We start from the raw sequence: 25,145 nt of genomic DNA on the forward strand, positions 1-25,145 counted from the left end.
GATGGCTTTCTTTTAGCTTTTCTGTATGTAAATCCCATTTCCTTTAGGCGGTTTCTTACAGTTCGGTCACAGATGTTGACTCCAGTTTCCTCCCATTTGTTCCTCATTTGTTTTGTTGTACATTTTCTGTTTTCAAGGCTTATTGCTTTAAGTTTTCTGTCTTGACGCTTTGATGTCTTCCTTGGTCTACCAGTATGCTTGCCTTTAACCACCTTCCCATGTTGTTTGTATTTGGTCCATGTTTTAGACACAGCCGACTGTGAACAACCAACATCTTGTGCAACACTGCGTGATGATTTACCCTCTTTAAGGAGTTTGATAATCCTCTCCTTTTTTTCAATTGACATCTCTGGCGTTGGAGCCATGCTTCATGTCAGTCCACTTGTTGCAACAGCTCTCCAAGGTGTGATCACTCCTTTTTACCTACATACTAACAAGCAGATTTAATCTGATGCAGGTGTTAGTGTTTGTAATGAAATTTTACAGGGTAATTCCATAATTTTTTCCTCAGAGTTGAGTGATTCCATAATTTATTACCTGTGCCTGTGCTTTAAATCTAACTGTTACTGGCCACCACAATTATTTTTCTTGATTTCTTTTAGTGTTTCTTAAAGCCAGAAAGTTGCCATTTGAAATGCCTTTAGTTTTGGCCATGTCTGTGATCTGCTTTTTTTCTACAACAATAAACAACTGAAGGAACATCCTCAGGGACTGGTGATTCCATAATTTTTGCCCGGGGTTGTAAAACCAACTAGCAGGAGTGAATGGTGAGATATAGCAGGGATCAAGCCAAGTTTTCTTGGAGATACGAGATACTGCATGTGATTTGTAAGTAGCTAGATGGCATGAACATACTGTATGTAGAACAGTAAAAATGAGTCATTCTGGGCCCAAACTGCTTTTATGCCCTTTACATTGCTTGACCATTCGCTCACCGCGGCTGCAGACAATATATGCTAGCTAAGATCCTTACTCCTTGCTAGTTAAGACTTACCTACCCATACGCCAGAGACAAGCTGTTGCCAAGATTCCCAGGTGGACAATATGATTCTAATGTGTGATCTTGATCCAAGGACATATCTGCATCAATTACATTGTGAGCCTCTCAAGGGCCACCACTATATTAGAGATGGCCTTCCTTTATTGTGTGTAGTAACTTTGTTATGTTGTAGGATCTTATGTGTCTGTGAGAATTTTAGACCTGTGTCCTTAGGAGCCTTGTGTTACTACTATTTACAACTTCAAATATACAGCAGATGAAAACGTAATTCCAGCTCAGGAGATAGGAGCTGGATGCATTCCTAAATGCAAAAAAATATATAACTGGATACTAACAGGGAATATACGATTGCCTTCCAGAGATCCAGAAGGATTGTTTTCTTTCTTTTTTTTTCCCCTCACTGGAGCAGATTTGACCATGCTTTATAGGTGTTTTTTTGCCTTCCTCTGGATAAGCTGTGGGTATATAGTTCTGTATTTGGATGTTTACTTTTTTTTTGCCTACTGGTTGAACTAGATGGTATTGCATCTTTTTTTTTAACCTAACTATGTAAAGCTTTGTGCAAAATGTATTTATAAAGCTGAAACCTAAGAAGAACTGAAGAAAACTTTAATGGAACTTCCCTGGAAAAGTGTGTTGTGGGTGTTTGTAGATGAGTGCTTGGTGTTGGATGATCCTGGAGAAAGTCCTGTATGTGGTGTTCATATGGGAGAGCCTTCTAGCTGAGGAACTCATACTGATCCCTCTAGAAAAAGGCCTGAGGTGGATTTGGTGCTGGTCACTTGTACGATCTGGCCAAACTTGGCCTAAAATGACAATCTGAAATTATCTTCTAAACTCGCCATGGTCGAGTTAAACCTGAGCTCCGGGCAAAAAGTTTTTTGTTCCCATGTAGTGGGACTGAGCCCGCACTGCATGGGTTAAATGCTAGTGTTTTTTTTTCCTTTGTTCCAAAAATATTCTGTTAAGGAATAGGGATAAGGAACAAAGGTGTCCAATACACAGCCAATAATGGGAAAATGACAATCCTAAGATTCGCTACAGATCGTGTACTGCTCGTTTTTGTCTAGGAGTCCAGAGAGCCGACATATACTCACCTAATTCTCTGATACTCCCAGCGCAAGACCGGTCCCTTCGGCTCCTGCCCCCTTTACAAGCCGTTTTGTGTGGTGGACTGTTCCGGACATCAGCATGCCCATAGACTGGCTGTGGATGTGAAGACGTCTGGAAAAGTACACTGCTGGATGTAGGGGGAGTACCTTTTTCCAGGGTATCGAAGGATCAGGGGAGTATAGGCTCTGTGTATAGGCTCTCCTAGAGAAAACAATGGGAAAAACATTTATTTGTCTGAAGTTGAACTTTAAAGAATGAGAATCTGTTGTGCTGGGCATGGTTGTCAAAGTTTGGTGGACATAGAAGAGTTTTTAGGAAACAAGCAAGCAATAATCATGTGAATGAAAACCAACTGTTGTAGTCCTTTTTCTGCTTCAGATCGTAATAGATGACAAAGATCTTGAGAACCATGCATTAACCACCGCTGATATCAAAGAATGCTGTAAGGATATCAAAGTCCTTGGGCGCAAGGAGCTCAGGTATTATTTGGCCTGATTTACTTCTCTTCCCTTTTTTGTCCCTTTGCTTGAATCTACTTGTGAACTATACCCTTTGTCCATGCAGGTCACTCCTGAGTTGGAGGTCTAAGTTGCGTAGACATCTTGCCAAGAAGCTAAAAGAACAATCTAAAGATTCTATGGAGGAGGTGAAGTGAGTACTTGACTTCTATCGATTTAATGTTTGCGTTGCTTTTATCCACATTAAGTTAAAACTTATTCTCGCTTCTGAATTATTCTTCTTACATGGTGGGCAAGAAGTTGGAGAGCGTGATGACACCTCCCCACCTAGTCCAGTCTGAGAACTCTTTGCATTCATTGAGAAGATCAGAATGGTGACCTCCTGTGTTCACAATGCAGCAGGGCAGCCGCTCAGCAATGGGACCCACACGCTAGTGGAGATCACTGGAGTAGTTGTGTTTTGTAGAGTGATTTCCAGCTTTTAGAGGGATACCACATAGATGCAATGGTCCAAGCTGGATCTATGCAACTATGGAAAATAATATTCATACCTGGAATCCTTTTAAAGAAAAAGAATTTAGCCTGGAGTTGGGCTTTAATTTGCTTGTAGGGCAATGCAGACAGGTCTCCTTTCAGATAATAAATAAAGCAGATTGTCTAACCATACTTCTTGTTTTCAGTCTCAGCTCTGGTGAAGAGGAAGAAGGCGGCTTAGAAGCTGAGGACAAAGAAGAGGACAAAGAAGAGGAGGATGAGAATCAGCAGCTGGACAGGAAGTTGGCTGAACTAAAAGCTGAAGAGCTGGCAACACTCAAAAGGTTAAAAGAAAGTTTAATTGTTGACTGGGGAACAATGCTTGAAAAATAATTTTAGGTCTGAAGATGACATAACCCCCCAAAACATTATATATTTTCTGAAAGCAGAAACCCTAGAGAATAAAATTGTGGTTGTTACAATTTTTCATATAACATGATATGACCGCAAAGGCTTAGGGAACTTTTACTAAGAACATGTAACGTGTATTGCAATCGGCGTCTTCACGCATAGGCGCCCTGATGTGTGTGCTTATGTTCATAAGTGTGTATATGGGTGGTGCACCGCAAACGTTTTTTGGGAGAGTGGATTTTATGTGGTTGGGTGAAACTTACATTTTTTTACAATTTGAATTTTTTTTTTTTTTACTTTATTTTTTTTTCATTACATAGGGGACAAGAAGTCCCTTGCGTGATGATTTTCTGGTGACAGGTTCTCTTTAATGAGACATCCAGGGTCTAAAAGATCACAGATGACGTCCCTGTGCTCCACTGCATATAATGCAATGCAGATTGCATTACATTAAATTATTTCCCGGCAATGCTGGACAGGGACACCGAGAGGCGGACCTGGAAGTGAGGTCATAGACGTTGCTTTCCAGGTTAGCAACAAGGAGGGAAGAAGAGCGGACGTGTGTCTGCTCTGCTCCCTCCCCTCTACCTGGCGGCACCCGATATGTCAGTAACAGGCCTTTAGAGGGGCAAGCGGAGCCTTGATACATAGCGGGGGGCACACAGGGGCACCATTACCAGGGGTGTGTGGAAGCAGTTGGGGGTAGCACAGCTGCTTGAATGCTTTCATTTATGGTTATAGCCACCAGGAATGTGTGTAAACACCCCCCCCCCCCCCCCCCCCCCCGTCAGGTCCTTACGGCGCATGGAGCTGGCAGCGAAAGGGTTAATGCTTTGTCCATTCTGGCCATCCTTAGCCTGGCTTTGCTATTTTGTCTTCCATTGATCCGAAACAAGTATTCAGCCATGGACATCAAAGTTCCTATCCTGCATATTTGTTCCACATCAGAACTTGGTAATGAAGCCAGTCAATGGAAGATGGCTCCGGGCTGCCATCTTTAATTCCCTTGAATTTTCCATCTCTTTAACCACTTCAGCTCCGGAAGGATTTACCCCCTTCATGACCAGGCCATTTTTTGCAATGCGACACTGACAATTGTGCGGTTCGTGTGACGCTGTACCAAAATAAAAATGATGTCCCCCCCCCCAAAAAAATAGAGCTTTCTTTTGGTGGTATTCGGTCACCTCTGCGGATTTTATTTTTTGCGCTATAAACAAAAAAAGACCATCAATTTTGAAAAAAAAAAACAATATTTTTTATTTTCTGCTATAAAACATATCCAATACATTTTTTTTGTAAATCGAATTTCTTCATCAGTTTAGGCCAATATGTATTCTGCTACATATTTTTGGGTAAAAAAAAACCCATTAAGCGTATATTGATTGATTTGCGCAAAACTTATAGTGTCTACAAAATAGGGGATAGGTTTATGGCATTTTTATTATTATATTTTTTATTTTTTTTTACTAGTAATGGAGGTGATCAGCGGGACTGCGACATTGCAGCGGACAGATCGGACACCTAACTGACTTTTTTGACACTTATTTTGAGAAACGGTGACATTATTACAGTAATCGGTGCTAAAAATATGCACCAAGATTGTACTAATGACACTGGCAGGGAAGGGGTTAAATCAGGGGCGATCAAGAGGTTAACTGTGTTCCCTGGGAGTGTTTACTAACTGTATGGGGGATGGGCTGCCTGGGATAACACAGAGATCCGTCTTCCTGCATAGCAGGACGGAACGGAGATCTGCCTTGTTTACTTTTGCAGATCCCCGATCTGTCTCTGCGGGGAGCGATCGTGAGCGGCCGGCGGACATTGAGTCCGCCGGACCCACTGATTGGCTCCCCCGTCGGCCAATCGGCACGCATGTGTGCCCACAGAAGCTACTGCATGAAGCACCGCACTACTAGTACGGCGATTCGCGCAGCCGAGCCACTCTGCTGCAGTATAACTGTGGCGTGTGATCGGCAATCTTATCAGGTTTTCACCCTCTCTCTTTTTTTCATGTTTACTATTATTGGCTTTCTACAGAACAGTAATAGAAGGGAAATCTTTCAAATGACACTAGTTCTGGTGACAACCAAGGATTTCTTCACTTTGGAAGGATTTCCTTTCACTTCCTGCTTTGGCTTAGGACAGGAAGTCAAGGGAAATCTCCCCAATATAACCCTTCCCCTATATTTAACCCTCCTACACCCTATCCAAAATGAAATAAAAAAGTTTTGACTTTAGTTTTAAATATACCTTTGAATGTCATTTGTTATCACTTTAATAAGAGCTAATGAATACCTGTTGATCCTGCCAAAAATCTTGTGAGCTGTTCAATGCTTGTGCTCTCTGTTTCTGCTAACTTTTTACCTGTAACATTGCTCATCGTTATCTCTGAGGACAACACCACCCTCTACTCTGTTATTGAGAGGGGAAAATGTTTTGAACTCCTGTCCTGGGGTGACAGTTATGCTTTTCCTTAGAATACAGAAGGTAAGCGTTGTCACCCTAGGACAGGAAGTGCGTAACTGGCAGGATTACCAGGTGAAAATAAATGGAAACTTTTTTTTCTTGGGTTTAAAGTGATTGTAAACGATCACCTTGTAAAACAAGGTTAAAAACATTATAAACATAAAAAAGGTATTTATAATAAGTGACCACATTCCCTCTGTTCTCAGGTGCATAAGAGCTAGGGGGAGGAGAAGCAGCAGCAGCACACTGAGCTTCCCAGTGAATGGCTGGGCAGCGGAGGCGTGTAAGGACAAGTCTGATCATTGGAGGAGAGCAGGCTGAGTTCCCAGCATAGCTAGAGAACTGACCACACTGTGCTCTCCTGCTTAGTGTGGTCAGTTTTTAATAGAAAAGCAAGGGGACTCACAGGGATTTCCCACAAAGGAAGCAATACAAAGAGAACAGGATACTTTCTCATACAAGTACATGGTACAGCAGACACATATCGGGAATATGAAATGTTGGTAACAAACACTTTGAAGAAAAGCAGTTGTATGAAATATTAAAGCTGAATTTCTCCAAGTATTGGTTTGCTTTAGTGCTGTGAAGGTGGAGGCAGAGACGGCAGACATTGACTGATATCACCTACTTTTAGCACCTCTTTCTTTCTTTTTGTTTCCCCCTCTCTGTGATTTCTTCTTTTCTTCTGTTTCAGTTCCCCAGATCTTCAGCACTATTGATATCTGCTATAACTATACCTCTTATGTATTCCACAGCAAGCTGGGTACAGGGAGGATGAAGGGGGGTGTTTTCCTAATGTAACGTATATTGTCAAAGTTTTTTTTTTCTTACTTTTTTTTTTCTTTTTAGGAAGAAGAAGCAGTTACTGAAAGTGCAGCGCAAGCAAAGAGTTCGAATGGAACTCAAAATGGATCTTCCAGGTGTTTCCATAGCCGATGATGGGGATACTGGGATGTTCTCCCTTAAAACAATTGGGAAAAGAGAGGTGAGCACAAATCAAATGCTCGAAGCTCAACTCCGAAGCTAATTTATTCAATCCAGAGCTGCCACCCCCTGTGCCCAGTGATCTCCTATTGTCACGAGATGTCCCCAGTCTTCTGGGTTGAATGACACCAGCATTGGGCATGAGTTCCGGCATGTTTGGATACTAGTCTGGACCCGCCTGAGTTATCCTGCTGGGAAGCTGTCAGTGTGGACCGCCAATCATAAACAGCTGAGGCATTCCCCTCCCTAAGTCCATGCATTTGTACGGCTGCAGGGTGTGGAATGCCTTGGCTGATTATAAATGGTGGGATAGTACTGGCAAACATTGGACCCAGTATCCGAACACTCCTGAGCTCATCCATAGCCAGCATGCTCTTTATAGCTCTGGAATCATGAAACCATCTTTGTCTGTATAACTGAAAAGTCTTTGCATATAAATCAGATCATATGGGCTACTATTTAGTTTTATCATCTGACACTAAAGGCAAAGGTTACTCAAAAGGACATCAACATTCAGTTGCATTTAAAATCGGCCCTGGCTGGTGATGGTGAAATGGTGTGATGCTTTGGAGGCTGAATGGATCAAAATCCTCCCAAAAAAAAATGTCATGACTTTTTGTTGAGCCTTTGGATTTGATTTACTAAAGGTATATAGACTGTGCAATAATTTTGCAAGTGCAGATGCACCCAGTTTCCCCAGAGCTTCACGAATGTTGTAAAGCTCTGTTGATTTCCATCATCCAATCATATGCAAGCAAAAATGCAATTTTTTTTATTTTCCTTGCACCTGATTGGGTATTCTTTACAAAGTGAAGCTTTACCCCATTTACTAAGCTCTGTTGAAAATGAGTGCAACTGCACTTGCAAGAGTGCACAGTCTATTTCAATTTTGTAAATCAACCCCAATATGTAGAACGCAAGTTGTCCTGAAGGTAAAATGGATTTTCCCCAGCACTAGATAGGCTTACCTAAAAACAACAAAAAAAAACAGCCATTCTGTGTACAGTGGAACCTTGGTTTATGAGTAACGCGGGTAACGAGCGTTTTGAAAAACGAGCAACTTTTTTTTTTTTAATTCTGACTTATTTTGCAAGTGTTGTCTCGCAAAACGAGCAGAATTCAAGCTAATGGGCGGTGCAGTACCGCATTTGGCCAGAGGTGCGGGGGCGCCGGGGACACGCAGAACTCCGTTTCTGAGCTGTCCCCGAGTATTTCCGAGGCTCTGCGGCGCCCCCTTCCCCCACCTCTGGCCACATGCGGTGTTGCATGTAATAGAAGTCAATGCAGAACCAATTACGGTATCTTTGTTTCCATTGACTTCTATGGGGAAACTCGCTTTGATATGTGAGTGCTTTAGATTACAAGCAGTCTCCTGGAATGGATTATGCTCGTAATTCAAGGTTCCACTGTATAGGGTTCATGCATTGTGGTCATTTTTTGCATATCATTTTTGAATATAGGAGCCACAAGGGATATAGTGTGCTGTAAAGGAAAAAAAAAAGACAAATGAGCAGCTTACTGCACATAGTAAATGTATTGTACACTGCAAGCAGTGTGAGAACCTGAATTTGACTTGGTAATAGCCTTTTGCAGTCTACTGAAACAACAGAGCTTATAGTTAGGGAGAAAGAAGCAGCACAGGGAGCCAGTCAATTGTATTGCTGGGCAAGGAGCATGCTCCTAAGAGGAGTGATCAGAATGTGGAGGGATGAACTTGTCAGTCTGCTCCTTCTTTCACTGCCCAGTCACATAGTGTAAGTGAAAGGGAAACTGCCGCAGAGAAAAATCAGATCCCTTCCGCAGCTAAACAGCTCTAATGCTGTATGGCAGAGATGTGAATAGAAATAGAATATAAAAACATCCTTTTGGCATGTACCACTGCTCCCATATATATGTATTTTATCTGTATATTAAGCTGTTTGCCTGGCCTTCAGCTTTCATTTTTGTTATATTGTTGCAGTCATTTGGGAATGCTAATTGGTATGTATTAATGCACTTTGAATACACCTTTGCTTATTGGATAAGAGTCCTAGCATATATGCCCTCTCCTTTTTTTTTAGCTTTTGCAGACGTTGTCACACGGAGACATGTCTGCTGCAGACGCCCTTGTGTCAGACTCCGCCTATGACGACGGAGATGTTGTTTTGTCAGACGATGAGAACCTGGAGGATGATGAGATATCCCTTGCCAGCGATCTGGATGAGGATGATGTGGAGGAAGTGAGAAAGCATGAGAAAAATCTGCAGAATAAACAGGGGAAAAGGTAAGATGTGCCTCCTTCATTTTTATATACATAATATTTCTCCTAATTAAAACACATAAATGTAGTATATTTGACCAAAGTTAGTTTAGCATATCTGCATATTTATTTATTTTTAGCGATATTAAGTTATTTGGCATGTTTATGATATAGCGCTAAACAAATTGCTTGCTTACATTTCAATCTTCCCTTTAGTGCAAGTTAGGCTCCATTCACATATCTCTGTATAGCGGGAACTGGCATTCCTGCATGCATTTTTTGGTGCATGTTTCACGCGTTATTGCGCATAGGGCGGCCCATTCACTTGAATGAACTGCCCTACGGATGACAAACGCACCAAAGAAGCTCCTGTACTTTTTTTTGGAGCGGAGTATGGCATGTTTTTTTTTTTTTTTTACCCCGCTTTTTGGGACATTTGCAGCGCGTTTGCCACATGACAAGATACACACCTGCTACCGACGCTTGGGGTGCCACTAACATTCAATGGCAACTCAAGCACGATGTGCGTTTGCTGTGTGATTTGCTGCACAATTGGAAACGCAAAGATGAAATAGGGGCCTTAAAGAGAGTACTCCCTCTCTTTTTTTTTTTTTTTCCCATTGTATTGTTAAGCTCTCTTCAAAACACATACCTGCCCAGTGAATCCAGCGTTTTTGCACCTGCTTGTACACGGGATTCTAACACTGCGACGGAGGCAGGACTGGCAGGGAGGAAGGTGCGTGCCGTTAGACCAACTAATCGATAATGAAAATCGTTGACAACGATTTTCATTATCGATTATTATCGATTAATCATTTCAGCCCTACTGTGCGTTGCCCCCTTTAGCATCAATGACAGCGTGCAGTCTTTTGTAATAGTTGTCTATGAGGCTCCAAATTCTTGCAGGTGGTAGAGCTGCCCATTCGTCTTGGCAAAATGTCTCCAGGTCATGCAAAGTCTTAGGTCTTCTTGCATAAACTGCACGTTTGAGAATTTCCCAGAATGTCTTGATGATTTTAATGTCAGGAGACTGTGATGGCCACTCCAGAATCTTCACCTTCTTTTGCTGTAACCACTGGAGGGTCAACTTGGCCTTCTGCTTAGGGTCATTGTTGTGCTGGAAAGTCCAAGAGCATCCCATAAGCAGCTTTTTGGGCCAAATTGTCTACCAGTATTTTCTGATAACATGCTGCATTCATCTTGCCATCAATTTTTAACAAGATTCCCTGTGCCTTTAGAGCTCAACTCCCCCCTCCCCAAAACATCAGTGAGCCACCACCATGCTTCACAGTTGGGGGTGGCATTCTTGTCGCTGTTGACTCCTGTCCACACATAGCGCTTATGGCTGTGACCATAAAGCTCTATTTTGCTCTCGTCAGATTACAGTATGCCAGAAGCTGTGAGGCGTGTCAAGGTGTTGTTGGACATATTGTAACCTGTATTTTTTACATTGGCTCAGTAAAAGTTTCTTTTTGCTAACTCGACAATACAGCTCATTTTTGTTCCAGTATTTTTGTATTGTGCTCTCTTGAAACAACCAAATTCTTTTTCCATGGCAGCCTGTATTTCTCCTGAGGTTTTTTTTTTTTTTTTTTATCCCGAACAGTTCTTCTAGCAGTTGTGGCTGCAATCTTTTTTGGTCTACCTGACCTTGACTTGGTATCAAGAGATCCCTGAATTTTCCACTTCTTAATTAGTGATTGAACAGTACTGACTGGCATATTCAAGACTTTGGATATCTTTTTATATCCTTTGCTCTCTTTATAAAGATCCATTACCTTGTTACGCAGATCTTATGACAGTTCTTTTTTGCTCCCAATGGCTCAGTTTCTAGCCTGCTTAGTGCATCTACGTGAGCGCTAACAAACTATTTATACACGGACACTACTTGCAATTTAAAAAGCCACAGATGTGGGAAGATCATTTTTAATTGCCATTTTAACCTGTGTGCGTGTCTGTACCAAAGGCCAAACATTCCAGGGGATGGAAACTTTTGATCAGGGCCATTTGGGCGATTTCTGTGAGTGATGATAATGTGATAATAAATGGCTTTATGTGATCACTATCCTTAAATATGAGTTTTTGGCATGATCAGTCATATTTTCAATATCATTGCCAAAATGCCACCATTTCTGCCAGGGTGTGCATGGATCAAATTTGGCTGGTCCCTGCTGAACAGGCTGAATTTCAATCCATGGCCAGCAGGTTTATTTAGGCTTTAAAGGTTTTATTTTACTGATATTTGCACTGATACATGCTGGTAGATAGAATTACAGGATCAACAATCCTTTCTCTGTTCTCAGGGTTCCAAGAGCAGATCAGCAAACACACGAGGAGGATGAAGAAACAACAAATCCTCTGCTGCTGTCCCTAGAGGATAAATCTGAGCGTGAACAAAGAGATACAAATTTGTGGTTTGGAAAGGTGAGTCAGAAGTCTTCCATAAAACTCTATGTTTGGCTACTTGAAAGATTCCTTAAATGGAACTCTATAGAAACTAAACGGATTATTGCCTCCCCAAACCCCGAGGATAAAAAGAAGTCTATAAGTACCAGTTTTCCTATGTATCATGCAGTGGTATGACGTTCTCTTGTTTCCCTTGCTGTCATCTGCCAGGGTACAGTGGCGCTCAGCATGCGCATGTTGGTGAGCCAGACTATCAAACAGGGAATACATGTCCCAAACTAACCCTCCTTGTGTACAGAGAGCACAGGAAGTCACAAAATCTCTAAATCCTTTTCAATGGTATATTTACCAGACCAAAAGGCAGCGAATCAGAGAAGTCTGTCGTTAGTGTTTGCCTAAAATTTAAGGCAGGGGTCTCTAAACGTTTCAGTTCAAGCGCCACACCGAATATGTTACAAATATTTGGCGCCCCCCCCCCCCCCCAAAAAGAAAAACAGATTTATAATCAAATTTGTAAATATGTTTTAGTTGGGGCTCTTTTGTAATCAGCATGATATGACTCAGAACAAAGAGAATTTCAGTAAAATAAAGCAAAAAACTTAAAAAACTTGAGCCCATCAGATTCCCCCTTACATCAGGGTCCCCATCAGAGCAACCCACCTTACAGTCCACATCGGAGTCCCCCCTTATATCAGAGTCCCTTTTACATCAAGGTCCCCATGAAAGCCCCCCTTCCCCCACATCATAAAAAAACAAAAGATTTCCCAGCACACTTACCAGCCAGCATGCAAAACAACTGAATTGATCCTGTCCAACGGTTTACATAAAAAACAGAGGGTTTTGTTTGCCCACTTTTGCAAATATATGTGTAAGCTGCAGTGTCCACTACAAGGGACCTGTGTATATTCTGTGGTCCTAACTCTAAAATTTCCAGAGTCTCCATAGTAGGAGCACATATAAGAATGGATAGATTAAAGTGTTACTAAACCTACAACAGTGAAATCAGTCTGTATATGCAGTAAAGCATGCTTGTTATACTCACTGTGGAACCCAAGGGGTTAATGTTCTGCATTGTGTAAAAAGTCTACTTGATCCTGTATGCACAGATCCTCCTCTTCCACTGACTCCAGAACATGTCCGGATAAGACAGATTCTATGGTGTCAGGCTGCACATGCTCAGTTTCATGTGTACTGCAAGAGAGTTTATTTTCTTGGGACTGGTCCTGTGCTGATCACATGTACTATCAACACTGTCCAGACAGAGGGTCAAGGGCCCTTGATCCTGATAGGACAGCTCAGTGCAGTATGGAAACTCCTCCTACAAGCTTTAAACAGACACTGATGGAAGTCACAAGACTGCTATATACTGCTGATGAGAAAAGGTATTTAGCAGTTTATATTTACAAAAACTATTGCATTTCCATGTTCTGTGTACTGTGGGAGACCAGATATAGTGAATGCAGGGTCCTGGGTTTATTAACACTTTCAGGGCAGGTACTCCTGAAGGGAGCCCACTCCTCCTTAACGGCACAGAGACCAACATGAAACCCAGCAAAAGAACAATGGCAGCGAAGGCATCCATTGCCTCCCTGCACCCAATTCAACCAACTGTATTGAAAAAATGGCAACCACCCCAACCTATAACTGGCCTTTGCAGCAAGGTGCACATGGAAGGGCAACGCACATGGCAAACCAACAAAAGATTTCCCCCTTACATCTGGGCCCCAATCAGAGACTCCCCCCCTACATTAGGGTCCCAATTGGAGCCCTCTCTTACATCAAAGTTCCCATCAGAGTCCTCCCTTGCATCATGGAGTCGCCCCTTTCATCAGGGTCCTTATCGGAGCCCCCACCCCCCCACATCAGGGTCCTTATCGGAGTGGTCCCCCCCCTTTACATCAGGGTCCTTATCAGAGTCATTGCCCCCCCCCCCCCCTACATCAGGGTCCTTATCGGAGTGGTCCCCCCTTTACATCAGGGTCCTTATCGGAGTGGTCCCCCCTTTACATCAGGGTCCTTATTGGAGTCGCCTTCTTTAAATCAGGCTCCTTATCCTTATTGGAAACCCCCCTTACATCAGAGTTATTGAAATCCATTCTTAAATCGGGGTCCCCATCAGAGTCCCTCCTGACATCAAGGTCGTTGTTTACCTTCAGGAATAATTGACTCCACAGATTTACCAGCTGTTCATATTTTGTTTTGATCATGTTATGTTTAGTGGCTTTTTTTTTTTTTTTTTTTCAGGGAATTTTCTCATCTGTACTACAATCTGATGCTGATGAGGAGATGGAACTTAAGCAGGCAAAAATTTTACAGGATACCAAAAAAGGTAGAGTACTGGAAACTAGGCTCATAACAGCATTGTATTTTATCAAAGAGATCCTACAGACCAACTCAACCAATAATAGTCGGGGACTTGGTGATTATGTACAGACATCACATCTGCTAGTCTTCCTACAGAGACATTTTCTGCTTTTCTCTGTGAGAATAACCCAACGGACAACACAACCACAAAATTAAGAACAGTTAATTGGCTGCAACTGTTAAATGGCAATTGGTCATTCTTCATTCACAGTTTGTTCTTTATTGGCCACTAGAAATGTCCTATACATACTTAAAGGAGAACTGCTGTCAAAAATATTAAAAAGTAATGAATGGCTCATCAAAAGATCAAAAAGAAAAACTTGCTGGAAAAACAAGTCCTATTCATGGAGGCCCCACCTCACAAGTTACAGGACTTAAAGGATCTTCTACTGAGGACTTGGTGTCAGATACCACAGCATGGCTTCAGAGGTCTAGTGGTGTCCATGCCTCGATGGATCAGAACTGTTATGGAGGAAAAGGGGGACCTACTTAATATTAGGTGGGTTATGGCTCATCAGTGTACATTGTTTGCTATAAAATATACATGTAATAATAAATACAGACCTGCATTAACCACTTGTCCGCCCGTCCACAGTACATTTACTGCAGGTTGGCAGTAGCTACAGGCTAAGAGATGTACCCCTGCCTTGCCTAGCACATGTGCACTAGCGTGCCCCTTGGGGAGCACATTGGTGCGAGTTCACGGTGCTTGGTACCTGGCCACTGTGAGTGCCAGGGGTATCATGTGTTTGATATGATTAACCATAGCGATCACATGGTATTATGTAAACAATTTAAGAAGGTGCTCCTAATGACAGCTCATTATGTGTATAAAAGACACCTGTCCACAGAATCTTTCTTCCATTAAAACCCGCCATCATGGGCAAGACCAAAGAGCTGTCAAAGGATGTCATGGACAAGATTATAGACCTGCACAAGGCTGGAATGGGCTACAAGACCATCAGCAAGAAGCTTGGTGAGGAAGAGACAACTGTTGCAGCAATTATTTGCAAATGGAAGAAATACAAAATAACTATCAATCGCCCTCGGTCTGGAACTCAATGCAAGATTTCACCTCATGGGGTAAGGAGGTGTTAGAGCTGGGCTCAGCCCTCCCTTTCTCAGAGCTCAGGCTGCTCAGCTGTCGGTTAAGTGCCAGTACTCATCATTCCACAGTGACTCACCTGTTGATCATATCCTGCTCGTTATAAAGCCCTGCTGGATATTTAAGCTGCCTGGATTAGACTTCTGTGTCTTCGCCTTGGTCAACATATCTAGAGACTCTGCTGTGTTCCTGTTGAAGACTTGCCTGGCTGACGTCCCTTGTGGTCCTGATCCTATCTGCTGCTTTGACTACTCTGATCTCTAGCTCCCTGATTTCCTGGCTTGTTCTGACTACCCGATTTGGTTACCGAACCCTGGCTATGTTTCAACTACGTTTACTATATGTAACATTTTTACCACTATATTAAATGGTGTGATTTTTACTGCATTTTTTGTCTCTGTCTGATTCATGGTTCCTGACTTGAGGATCGTGATAAAAGTGAGGGATCAGCCCAGAACTACACAGGAGGAGCTTGTGAATGATCTCAAAGCATTTGGGACCACAGTCGCCAAACAAACCATTGTTAACACAATACCCCCAATGGATTCAAATCCTACAGCGCCCGGAAGATCCCCCTCCTCAAGAAGGCACATGTACAGGCCCGTCTGACGTTTGTCAATGAACATCTAAATTATTCAAAGAAGGATTGAGAGAAAGTGGTGTGTTCAGATGAGACCAGAATTGAGCTCTTTGACATTAACTTGACTCGCCGTGTTTAGAAGAAGAAAAATGCTGACTATGACCCTAAGAACACAATCCCTACAGTCAAGCACAGAGGTGGAAACATTATGCTTTCGGGCTGTTTCTCTGCTAAAGGTACAGGGTCGACTTTGCCGCACAGAGGGGCCAATGAAATGGGCCATGTATTGGAAAAATGGTGGATGAATACCTCTTCCCTCAGCCAGAACACTGAAGATGGTCATGGATGGGTCTTTCAACATGACAATGACCCAAAACATACTGCTATGGCAACAAAGGAGTGGCTGAAGAAGAACATTAAGGTCATGGAGTGGCCTAGTCAGTCTCCAGACCTTAATCCTATAGAAAATGTATAGAGGGAGCAGAAACTTTGAGTTGCCAAGCGACAGCCAAGAAACCTTAGGCCACTTTCACACTGGGGTGGTGAGAGTAATGGCGGTAAAGCGCCGCTAGTGTTAGCGGTGCTTTACCGTTGTTTTAGCTGCGCTTTTCGCTGCTAGTGGGGCGCTTTTAACCCCTGCTAGCGCCCGAAAACGGGGTTAATTACTCCCGTGTAGCGCCGCTGACGAATCGCTTTGCAGGTGCTTTGGCACCGCTGCCCATTCATTTCAATGGGCAGGGCGGTTTAGGAGCGTTGTATACAGCGCTCCAAAACGGTCCCAAAGACGCTGCTTGCAGGACTTTTTCTAGCGTCCTGCAAGCGCACTGCTCCAGTGTGAAAGCACTCGGCTTTTACACTGAAGTGACAGGAGAAGGCGCTGTTTTTAGCGCTAAAACGCCTGCAAAGCGCCTTAGTGTGAAAGTGGCCTTAAAGATATAGAGAAGATCTGTAAAGAAGAGTGGACCAAAATCCCTCCTGAGATGTGTGCAAATCTGGTCACCAACTACAAGTCATGTTTTGCTTGGGGATCAAATACTTTTTTACTCACTGAACTGCAACTCAATTTGTATCATGTGTTTCTTCTGGTTTTCTGGTTGATATTCTGTCTCTATCATTTAAAATACACCTATGATTAAAAATTATAGACCCTTCATTTCTTTGTAAGCGGGCAAACTTACAAAATCTGCAGGGGATCAAATACCGTATTTATCGGCGTATAACACACCCTTTCCCCCCCTGAAAATAGGGGGGAAATCGCGGGTGCGTGTTATACGCCGACAGCGTACCTCGGAGGGGGACGAGTGCCACCGGAATTCACTGAGCCATCATCTCATCTCCAATCGGCTCCAACGCGACTCTCACATGACACACACAGTCCCGCCTCCACCTCCGGCATTGGACCAGTGTTCTGTCTATCACAGGAGCTGGTCCAATGCAGATGGTGGAGGCGGGACTGTGTATGTGACTGCCGACTGAGAGTCGAGTAAACGGGAGATGACGGCTCAGCGGTTTCCTATGAGAGATGGTGAGCTGCATTGATGGGGGAGGTGGGTGCAGATCAGGCTGCACTGAAGCTGCAGATGGGCACAGATTAGGCTGCATTGAGGCTGTAGATGGGCACTAATCAGGCTGCATTGATGCTCACTGACCATTATTTTGCATCAAAGTGGTTTAATTAAAAAAATAGTTTTTTTTTCCTGAAACTTCCCTAGGGTGCGTGTTATACGCCGATAAATATGGTAATTATTTTCCCCACTGTAGTTTATGTAGAAAAAAATAAAAAGCCTAGTGGTGATTAAGCACTTCCTGCCCATATGACGTCATATGATGTCCTCAGGTTGAAGTGGTTATTTCAGGATGGTGCCTCTGCACCTGCAGGCATCATCTTGGTATGAAAATTTTCAACTGTCAATTCCTTCTTTACCAGTAGTGATTTGAGTGGCTGAAGGGCACAAGGCAGTGGACAGAAATGACACTTAGTGCTCTTAATTGAGACAAGTACACACTATAGAGGGATATGCTTTGTTCATATTTCATGTCTGAGGTTAAAAATCACATTAAGACCTCATGAATTAGTCATTACTTTAGTAACACCCAATTGTCAATGTATAGAAACAAAGTCACAAGAAAAGAAGAAAGACAGAAAGAAAAAACGCCAATCTGAGGAAACCACAACAGAGGTCAACACAGAAACACAGTCCAGAGGTCCTGAAACATCTGCGGAGGTGTCTAATCAGACTGCAGCTACTGAGGACTCCAGTGACTCTGATAGCGATAGTAGTGATGACGAAGGGTAAGATGGTGCGATAGGTCCGCTTCGAGTTATGTTTGTTACACAAGACAGTTTGTACCTATAATGTCTTCTCCATGTGTATGTCATGTAGGCATATAAAGACTTTAAAGAAGAATCTTGGAAAAAGAACAAACGAGGAGACAGATGACTTTGAAGTGGTTCCAGTAGAACGTCCAGGTCCGTATCTTAAAATTGGGTTCTAGTTTATATCATACTAAACACACAAGCTAGGAGAGGTTTGGGACTTTAGATGAGACGCATGAGAACATGCGCCTCCATCTCTAGTTTTGTGTTGGGACTTTTAAAGAGGCATATATATCAAGGCTAATAGTAGGTGTGTTTGAAAAACGTATATTTATTTCTCCTGTAACTGTCCGTATCCAGGTGTATTACAGGAAGTACATACATAAAATATCAAACATGAAAATAACATGCTGCAAACCATCAATGTAGCACAAATAACATGATATGGGAGGCTATCCTCCATGTCAAAAAATCCCTTTAAAGAACAAGATGGTCTGATAAAAGGTCTAGAATATAACATATTAAAATGTATGTAGAACCATCTGTAGGACGTGGTGCATCTGTGTAAGCCCAACGTGTTTCGTGGGATAATACCGACTCTTCAGGGGCGGATGCAACAGCACTATAAAAATGTAAATATAAATGACCAAATCTATTAGTATACCCAAATAATGGGGAGAGGTTGTAAAGTAAAAGGGACCAAAATGACAACGCTGGAAATACTCACGTCAACTGTATATGAGACCAGAGGACAAGGACTGTAAGGAATGTCTGCCACGGGAGCTGTGGAGGAGGCATGTGGAAGAAGCCGGGGAGCACATGTGAAATCTCCAAAAGGAATTGTAGCTAAATAGTGATCAATGGGCTCAACTTTTGCAAATATAAGTACATTTTGTAGTAGATATATGCTAGTGTCAAAAGTGAAAAAAGTCAGAGGAGCCCATAACCAGATGAGACAAGGATAAAGGCGTGAATGTGTCGAAAGGTGACATATAGACCAAAAACCGTGAGTAGAATAGGGAAAGTGAAACCATTATTAGTTTCACTTTCTCCTTTCCCTATTCTAGCCATGGGAATCTTTTGGAGAACGTACATTTTTACACAAAGCTTTTTTCTGAAGATAGTTGTTGCTCACCTCAGGTTTTTTTTTTTGCAGTAAAACGATCTCGTGTCCTGGATCCAGAAGGTCTGGCCATTGGAACTATTATTGCCACATCTAAGAAAGCCTCCAGAGACCTGATAGACCACTCATTTAACAAGTCAGTACTTCTTTGTGTTTGACCCGTCTGGTATATATTCCTATATGGTCAATAGCAACTCACTGTAAAACACTCTGCATAATAGCTAAACCACGGTCCATTGTTGTCGCCAACCTAAAAATTGCAGATAAAAGCACAGACAAATCAAATATTTTATATACTTTCTGGCAGGATTTTTCCTTTCCGTAAATTATTTTTATTCATTTACAATGTGCCTTTGAATTGCCTTGCACAGCCCCCCTGCTCCACGCTCCTGCTGCACATCATAGTCCTCTCCTCTTCTGGGAGTTTCTAATTATCGTCCATGCTTCTCCAGCTGCTGTGCCTATCCCCACATCTCCCTAGATAACCTTGATTTTAGCTGCCAGGGGAGCAGGGATAGGCAACCTTGGCACTCTAGCTGTGGTACGCCTACCCCTATAATGTAATACTTGGGTGACAGTCCTGAGTCTACTGGTGCAGGAATGCCTACGACTGCAATTTACAGGAAATCACTAAAACACGAGGAATATTCACCTCTTTTATAGTTGTTACTGCAGCAGATATCCCCATAGAGAACTTTCACCTCTCGCTCCTGTGACAAGAGTACATTTTTACATTTCCTATGAATTGCTGTCTGCTGATAAAAGTCATCTGGGCAAACAGAGGAATAAAGCAATTCCTAAATCTCATACATGCTTTCATGTAAAGTCGTTTTCAATGTTTTTAAATCATACCTGTTGTTTCTGCCAAGCTGTTGTTCAGACACTTCCTATTAGAGGATGACAATTCTATGTCTCCAAATTGTGCTCCTGTATTGTCACCATGTCACACAGGCTTCCAGTGGAGACTACATGTGGCTGTTTCAACACTCATTGTGCAGGCACTGTTCACTCTTGTCCCTATAAGGATGATTGCCCTGAAAAAAGGCATGCAGTCATCACTGGAGTGCATGTAGGCAGAAAGGGGCTTCAAAGATGCTGGAGATCTGCAACACTGTGATGCAGTAAAGCAGTGGTCTCCAAACTGCAGCCCTCTGCTTGCTTTTATACAGCCCTTGGGGCACTATTTCATCCACTGATACCAACAATGGGGCATAATTTCCCCCTCCACTAACGGCAGTGAAGGGGCACAATTCCTCCCACTGACACCAACATTGGGGTACAATTCCTCCCACTGACACCAGCAATGGGGCACAATTCCTCCCACTGGAACCAACGGTGGGGCACAATTTCTCCCACTGGTACCAATGATGGGGCACAATTTCTCCCACTGACACCAGCGATGGGGCACAGTTCCTCCCACTGACACCAGCGATGGGGCACAATTCCTCCCACTGACACCAGCGATGGGGCACAATTCCTCCCACTGACACCAGCGATGGGGCACAGTTCCTCCCACTGACACCAGCGATGGGGCACAGTTCCTCCCACTGACACCAGCGATGGGGCACAGTTCCTCCCACTGACACCAGCGATGGGGCACAGTTCCTCCCACTGACACCAGCGATGGGGCACAGTTCCTCCCACTGACACCAGCGATGGGGCACAGTTCCTCCCACTGACACCAGCGATGGGGCACAGTTCCTCCCACTGACACCAGCGATGGGGCACAGTTCCTCCCACTGACACCAGCGATGGGGCACAGTTCCTCCCACTGACACCAGCGATGGGGCACAGTTCCTCCCACTGACACCAGCGATGGGGCACAGTTCCTCCCACTGACACCAGCGATGGGGCACAGTTCCTCCCACTGACACCAGCGATGGGGCACAGTTCCTCCCACTGACACCAGCGATGGGGCACAGTTCCTCCCACTGACACCAGCGATGGGGCACAGTTCCTCCCACTGACACCAGCGATGGGGCACAGTTCCTCCCACTGACACCAGCGATGGGGCACAGTTCCTCCCACTGACACCAGCGATGGGGCACAGTTCCTCCCACTGACACCAGCGATGGGGCACAGTTCCTCCCACTGACACCAGCGATGGGGCACAGTTCCTCCCACTGACACCAGCGATGGGGCACAGTTCCTCCCACTGACACCAGCGATGGGGCACAGTTCCTCCCACTGACACCAGCGATGGGGCACAGTTCCTCCCACTGACACCAGCGATGGGGCACAGTTCCTCCCACTGACACCAGCGATGGGGCACAGTTCCTCCCACTGACACCAGCGATGGGGCACAGTTCCTCCCACTGACACCAGCGATGGGGCACATTTCCTCCCACTGACACCAGCGATGGGGCACAATTCCTCCCACTGGCACCAGCGATGGGGCACAATTCCTCCCACTGGCACCAGCGATGGGGCACAATTCCTCCCACTGACACCAGCGATGGGGCACAATTCCTCCCACTGACACCAGCGATGGGGCACAATTCCTCCCACTGACACCAGCGATGGGGCACAATTCCTCCCACTGACACCAGCGATGGGGCACAATTCCTCCCACTGACACCAGCGATGGGGCACAATTCCTCCCACTGACACCAGCGATGGGGCACAATTCCTCCCACTGACACCAGCGATGGGGCACAATTCCTCCCACTGACACCAGCGATGGGGCACAGTTCCTCCCACTGACACCAGCGATGGGGCACAGTTCCTCCCACTGACACCAGCGATGGGGCACAGTTCCTCCCACTGACACAAAAGATGGGGCATTGTTTTTTCCCCGCTGACGTCTGGACTTTTTCTACTCCCAATGGCCACAGTTTGGCCCCCCTAAAGTCTGAAGAACAGTAAACTGGCCCCTTGTTTATAAAGTTTTGGGACCCCTGCAATAAAGGATGAAAAATAGGTTAACACAAGTATTGTGCAGTTAAACCCAACAGCTATACAAAAAAGATAGCAACCATCCCAATTTATAACTAGCCTTTGCAGTAAGGTGCACATCACAAACAAACAAACAAACGATTTCCTAGCACACTTGCCAGCTAACCTGCAAACTAATCAAATTGACTAACAATTCACACTAAAACAGAGGGTTTTGTTGCACACATTTGCAAATATATTTGGAAGCTGTAATGCCCACGCCACTGCCCCACACTAGTAAAGTGTGCTGGGAATTTTTCATTTGTGATGTGCGTTGTCCTTCCATGTGCACCTTGCTGCAAAGACTAGTTATAAAATGGGACGGTTGCCATCTTTTTTTATAGCTTGTTAGCAGATTTGGCATGGGGACACATTGGATGACTTCAGCTGCCATAGTGCTCTTGCTGAGCAGTGTGTCCCTGTGCCTTTAAGAAGGGGCGGGCTCCCTCCAGGCAAACCTGCCCTTAATTTATCCATTCTTATATTTGTGCTCCAACTTGGAGACTCAGAAATATAGAGTTAGGACTCCAGTGTACAGAAGAGCCTTGGTGTGGGCACTGCAGCTTCCACATGTATTTGCAAATGTGTGCAATGAAACCCTCTGTTTTTAATGCGAATTGTTAGACAGGGGCCAATTTGGTTTGTTTGCAGGCTGCTTGGTAAGTGTGCTGAGAAATGTGTTTGTGATGCAGTTACACTTTTCTTATATCTTGGTCTAAACCCCCCTGCACGTTTTATACTAACCTGTCCCTAATCACATGAAGCTTCAGAGTCGCATAGAATATCGCATTTCATAGACCACAAGGGCTTTAGACTGCCCTCCTATTTTCTTCAGACCCTGGTGATGCCCCCCTTGGAAACATTCCATTTTTGCCAAATCGCCCAATACTTGCAGGCGCTTAGTTGGGACACGGCGAACATAGCTTAGAGAAGCCTTTATAAGAACAAATGCTTGAGGGGTCCATGAATAGTGGGGGGCATCTCATAACTGTATTCCCTATTTTCCCATTCCGTTAGTAAGTTCTATCAGATAACCTTGGAGACAGACCTGGGGAGGAGGAGTGGACCCGCTGATTGACTATGGTGCACAAGGGGATTCTTAATACTACATTGATGGAGGCGAACTATAAAGTGTTGTCCCGGTGGTACCTTGTCCTGGCAAGGCTAGTCAGAATCTACCCCGATGCCTCCCCCCTCTGTTTCGCGGGCAGGAAGGAAATATGTTTCATATCTGGTGGTCCTATCCGAAGGTCCAAAGATTTTGGACCAAGATATTTAATCTTCTTTACTCGTTTACTGGGGCTAATATACCTGGACAAGTTAAGACAGCGCTATTTACCGACCTCTCGGAAGAGATTTCCAGACATTTGAGAGTCCTTGCCTTTTATATTGTACCCAAAAAGCACTATAGCGAAAATCCCCAACGGTTAACCTTGTGTTGGCCGAACACAAAATATCTTGGATTATGCTTCATGAAAATTTGTCAGGTATGTTGCGGGATAAACAACTAGTTTTGAAAAAGTTTGGAACCCCTGGATTAAATATCTTCAATGTCCCGGGTTACTTGTGGTGCCCTAGGGGACGGCTGGCTGGGTCTGGGGGGATCTGCTCTCCTTTTTTCTCTTTGTTTCCCTGCTTCTTTCCTCTTTCTTCTTTTCGCCATCTTTTCTCATGCTGATCAGGTGCAGGCCTTTGAACCTGGTCCCCAACTCTCTGGAACTCAGAGCACAGCATTGCATTATCATACTTGACTTTCTCCAACCCTTTTGGAATAGAAAACACAGTGTAGACTTAATGTCCAGTACTGTGATAACCTGACATCATATTGTTTTATGTGTTTGGGTTACTTTTGTGATGTTTTGTTTTACTGTGGATCTATATACATATACTGTCTACGCTTTGCATGACCAAGACTTGCTCAGTTTATGGCATTATTTGCCACTGCACCGTTCTAATAATACTCATTTCTTTCTCGAACATCACGGGACACAGAGCAACAGTAATTACTGATGGGTTATATAGGTATCACTGGTGATTGGACACTGGCACACCCTATCAGGAAGTTCAACCCCCTATATAATCCCTCCCCCTTGCAGGGATACCTCAGTTTTTACGCCAGTGTCTTAGGTGATGGACGTGTAAAGATGTCCTGTGCTGAGCTTCAAAGGGAATATCCTAAGATCCTATACTGGGGAAAGCCAGGCGAACCGGATCCATTCAAAGTGTCTTTTCATGGCCGAATTGAATGGTACCCGGGCCTCGTGTCCGAAGAAACAAGGTTTTACCCGTAATGCTTCTCTTTTTAGAGAGCTGGACCCCGCAGATCAGAAAATGGCTTTAAACTTCCTAATTTCTGGCGAGGTGCTTTACGGTCCCAGAACTGTTGGATCCCCCTACTGATGGGGGCTCCAGTCTCTGATGGTTTTTTCAAACGGAGCCCACCGTGAGAGGTGAAGATTGGGTCTGTGTAAACAGCACCCTGCGGCTGGATAAGGTAAGAGGAGATTCCACAGAATTTTTGAATTCTAGTGGCTTTTCTCCTTTAAGGTAAATGCATGCTATGCCTATTGTGACCACCGGGGGCTGCCAAGAGCACAAACCTACACATGCTGACTCTGTCTCAGGTGTTGTAATCGCTGTTTATGTCCCAGCGTCAAGCAGGCTGCAAACAGGTAAGGTGGAAAGGGGGATTTCTCATGTTTGAATGTTCCCCCCCGGCTAGAGAGGGGCCACAGGGGTCTAGAAAGTGGTTATACCACCCGGGCTCTGCGGCCTAATGGCCACCATCTCTCAAGATAGCCGTTCAGGCAGATCTTGTTACCAGCCTCCCTCCCTCCCCCCCCCCATCCCCAGCCTTTCTCCGGAAGCATGACAGGAGAGTCGGCAGCGCGGGAAGCGCTCGTTTTTTTCAAAACTCGAGGGGGGGGGGCGGTAGAGGAGGGGGCGGGACGTCAGCACAGGTGCTTAGACTCCCACTCAGGCCAGCTGCAGGCTATTAAAGGCACTCTGTACAGGTGCACTCAGCCTTCTGAGAGACACAGAGCTGACGGTCGCATGTAAGGTGGGACACAGGCATTCTCCTAGGCAGCATTTACTGAAGTAACACCAGACTGAGCATTGGGTAGCAAGGCTTTTAGCCAGACTACATCGCTCAGCGGGCAGTGTTCATTT

General features: G+C 44.2%; 1 protein-coding gene across 2 annotated transcripts in view; it reads left to right on the plus strand.

The window, feature by feature from the left end:
• Nucleotides 1–25,145, plus strand: part of FTSJ3 (FtsJ RNA 2'-O-methyltransferase 3) — a 74,947-nt gene that overhangs the window by 29,352 nt on the left and 20,450 nt on the right. For both annotated transcript variants that reach the window (XM_073597101.1, XM_073597102.1), the window contains exons 10-19: nt 2,492–2,592; nt 2,678–2,764; nt 3,252–3,389; nt 6,772–6,907; nt 8,967–9,169; nt 11,449–11,569; nt 13,796–13,880; nt 17,713–17,893; nt 17,985–18,070; nt 19,074–19,176. In XM_073597101.1, coding sequence (XP_073453202.1) covers nt 2,492–2,592; nt 2,678–2,764; nt 3,252–3,389; nt 6,772–6,907; nt 8,967–9,169; nt 11,449–11,569; nt 13,796–13,880; nt 17,713–17,893; nt 17,985–18,070; nt 19,074–19,176 — 1,241 coding nt within the window. The remainder of the gene's footprint in view (nt 1–2,491; nt 2,593–2,677; nt 2,765–3,251; nt 3,390–6,771; nt 6,908–8,966; nt 9,170–11,448; nt 11,570–13,795; nt 13,881–17,712; nt 17,894–17,984; nt 18,071–19,073; nt 19,177–25,145) is intronic.

Source organism: Aquarana catesbeiana, linkage group LG08 (genome assembly GCF_042186555.1).
Source record: "Aquarana catesbeiana isolate 2022-GZ linkage group LG08, ASM4218655v1, whole genome shotgun sequence".
Classification (NCBI taxonomy): domain Eukaryota; kingdom Metazoa; phylum Chordata; class Amphibia; order Anura; family Ranidae; genus Aquarana; species Aquarana catesbeiana.